This window comes from Oryzias melastigma, linkage group LG8, assembly GCF_002922805.2.
Source record: "Oryzias melastigma strain HK-1 linkage group LG8, ASM292280v2, whole genome shotgun sequence".
NCBI lineage: Eukaryota > Metazoa > Chordata > Actinopteri > Beloniformes > Adrianichthyidae > Oryzias > Oryzias melastigma.
This window is the reverse complement of record NC_050519.1, coordinates 300,985-303,551: the sequence shown is the minus strand read 5'-3', so window position 1 is coordinate 303,551 and position 2,567 is coordinate 300,985. Positions and strand designations below refer to the sequence as shown.

The 2,567-nt window shown below is 44.7% G+C and overlaps 1 protein-coding gene across 2 annotated transcripts; it reads left to right on the top strand.

The window, feature by feature from the left end:
- Positions 1–532: 532 nt before the first annotated feature.
- LOC112146659 lies at positions 533–2,315 on the top strand. 2 transcript variants are annotated; one of them, XR_002919297.2, is made up of 3 exons: positions 684–822; positions 893–1,848; positions 2,173–2,315. XR_002919297.2 is itself a non-coding variant. In XM_024272576.2 (2 exons), the coding sequence occupies exons 1-2, from the start codon at positions 586–588 to the stop codon at positions 1,472–1,474; spliced, it is 819 nt and encodes a 272-aa protein (XP_024128344.1). In that variant the 5' UTR covers positions 533–585; the 3' UTR covers positions 1,475–2,315. The 2 variants fall into 2 exon arrangements, 1 of the variants encoding a protein (XP_024128344.1); XM_024272576.2 differs by having other exon boundaries at positions 533–822; positions 893–2,315.
- Positions 2,316–2,567: the final 252 nt, after the last annotated feature.

Sequence of the window (2,567 nt, the reverse complement as noted above, 5' to 3'; positions counted from 1 at the left end):
TCCTCATTTTATTCAACTAAAACTATTGAAATTTGGAGACTTGATTCATTTCAAAATAACTTAATTTATGTTTTAAATTAAAAATAAACTATTGCCAGAAAGTCTTCAAAAGCTCCTCCAGTTAAGAGAAAATTAAAAGACTTTAAGAGGAACAAACGTCAAACCACCTGTTAAAACAACATTAAAACCCCACCATCTCCATGGGGGGGGGGGGGCTGTAGGGAAGACGTCAAAAATGGTCAAACCATCATTCATTAGAGGCGCTTATTAAGGGTGATAGAATTAATACATATGAAGAAACTAATGAAATACTTATGTATTTATGTGTCAGTGTAGATATAAATGTACAAACTGTTATTCTGCTGTTCTTATCATCAAATTGATTTGTTTTGTGTCCATATTACTCAGTGTGGATAAAGAGATGATTGTATATTTAATAAGAACGAAGGGACTCGGACTTTTCATGACGTCCCTTAAGGTCGCCGTACGAACCTCAAAGGATCTCCTCAAACCTCCACGGACCTCAACCCAAGAACTTGTACGAGGACAGACCCAAACTGACGTGAAATCAAACTTCACGTTGTCATGGCGACAGATTTACCGTCTGGATCTAACGGAGAGTGTTCACAAGCATCAAATCTTTCAGATTTGTGTCTAAGAATCATGAATATTTGTGTTTTTTCTGATAATATTGAGTTTGCAGATGTCTGGATTTACATTCAGATTCAGTGGATGACCTTCAACCAGATCATCGTTTGGTTCCTGGACCTTTACTTTGATGTTTTGGATCAGTTTCAGGGTCAAAGCAGCAGCATTGTTCAGGTCAGTTTCCATCTGGACTCAAAGGCTGTAAAAGTCATCTGGACCGAGAACCTTCTGGTTCCTCCGGTAGGTTCTGCTGCAGGAAGATGAACTAAAGGAGAACCAGAGACACAGCAGAACACGTGACGGTTGTTGGAGACCAGGAGCACCAGAGGAAGTTCTCGGGTTCTGGCTGACCTCGTCTGACTCCGCTGGTTCTGCTGGACCGGTACGGCGTTCCACTCCCACATCAGCCGTTTCTGCGTCCATCCTGGTGATCTCTGGTCCTGTAAATCCGCCGTTCTGTTGCAGCCCGTTCTCGCCCTCTAAAGCCGGCCCAGCCCACGCCGAGCGCCGCGTTCCTGCCGGGAAACGGATGAGGAACACAAACAAGACGAGCAGTAATGTGCTCATCCATAAGGCGCCGTGCAAACATCCCATAATGACCGCTGGCGTCAGAGTCCAAGCAGAGATTAGCATTGATCATTACAGCCCATCACGCTCTAATGAGCCCCACTTAGCTCTGGCGGCTAGTTACCGCAGACGGATTCCACCCGCGTGTCAAAGAGCTCCGGATGCTCCGGCAGGTCCGGGCGGCGTTCCGGAGCGAAGGTCACCCAGAGGTGAACCGGAATGTGAAACACGTTTCCTCACTCAGGCAGGTTCGGATTAGCCTTCAGCTACACGCTGGTGGAGAAGAACGAGAAGATGCGGTCCTTCTCCAGTGAGGGGGGGGGGCATTTCCAGCGGGTGGGGGCCGAGGTCGGAGCTGCTCAGAAATCCTGTCCTGAGGGCCTGAACGTCACCTCGGAGAAAAGAAACTCTGTTTTCCAGCTCCGCTGACAGCAGCAGAGTTTACATTCAGACCTCGTCAGAAAACCACTTCCACCGATTCTTCTGAAACAAACAACAACAGACGGTTCTGCCGCTAAGGAACTCCAGAGAACCTTAAGGAGAACCATCTTCTACTAATGGGGGAAAGCAGAGACCAAAAAGAAAACAACCAGAACTGATCCAGGAGAACGAGGTCAACTGAACTCAGTCCAGGTCAGAGTTCATGATCCAGCATTAGGAACACCAGATGATCCATAAACATCTGGAATGAACTTCAGATCATTAGAATAAATCTTTCTGGAAGGAGAGCGGCATGAAAGAACCTTTAGAACTCAAGGCCCGGGGGCCGGATCCGGCCCTCCAGATCATTTGATTTTTTGTTATCAAGATAATGTTGTTATCTTGCACTAAGTTCCATCTTGTATCATTTTGACAAAATATATTTAAGGTTTAAGTTGATTTATTCTGGAATCATATTCCTGCCTTATTATTATTATTGTTGACTTTGTTGTTTTTCATGTTCGTCCCGTCCAGCAGGTGACCCACAGAACACCCCACCCCCACAGTGGGAGGAGCCTCATCTGTTTCCCCCTGAAGCTGCCTCTCTATGGAGCTATAATAGAGCCAATATTATTTGAAACCCAATAAATCATTTTCAAAAAGTCTTGGAGTTTGGCCAAAAAAATGTAAGACGTCCAAAACTGTTTGCTGTTCTAAAATAAACTTCATTATTTTCAGCTTCAAGTGTTCTGTTTTTAGGGTTCAAAACTCAACATTTCAATTTCAAATCTTTTTTTTTGTGTGTTTTAGAATCTGAAATTTCCAAAACATGAAGGACCAATCAAATCGCTGAGGGTGGTAACTTCAGTCCTGGTGCGTTCACTGACTCTGAGACCTGTGATGATCACGGTCAGAATGTCTGCTTGTTCCAG

Coding starts and splice junctions, on each gene's coding strand:
- LOC112146659 (XM_024272576.2), top strand. CDS start 586: ATGGCGACAGATTTACCGTCTGGATCTAACGGAGAGTGTTCACAAGCA. Junction 823..892: donor AAAGCAGCAGCATTGTTCAG/GTCAGTTTCCAT, acceptor TTCCTCCGGTAG/GTTCTGCTGCAGGAAGATGA.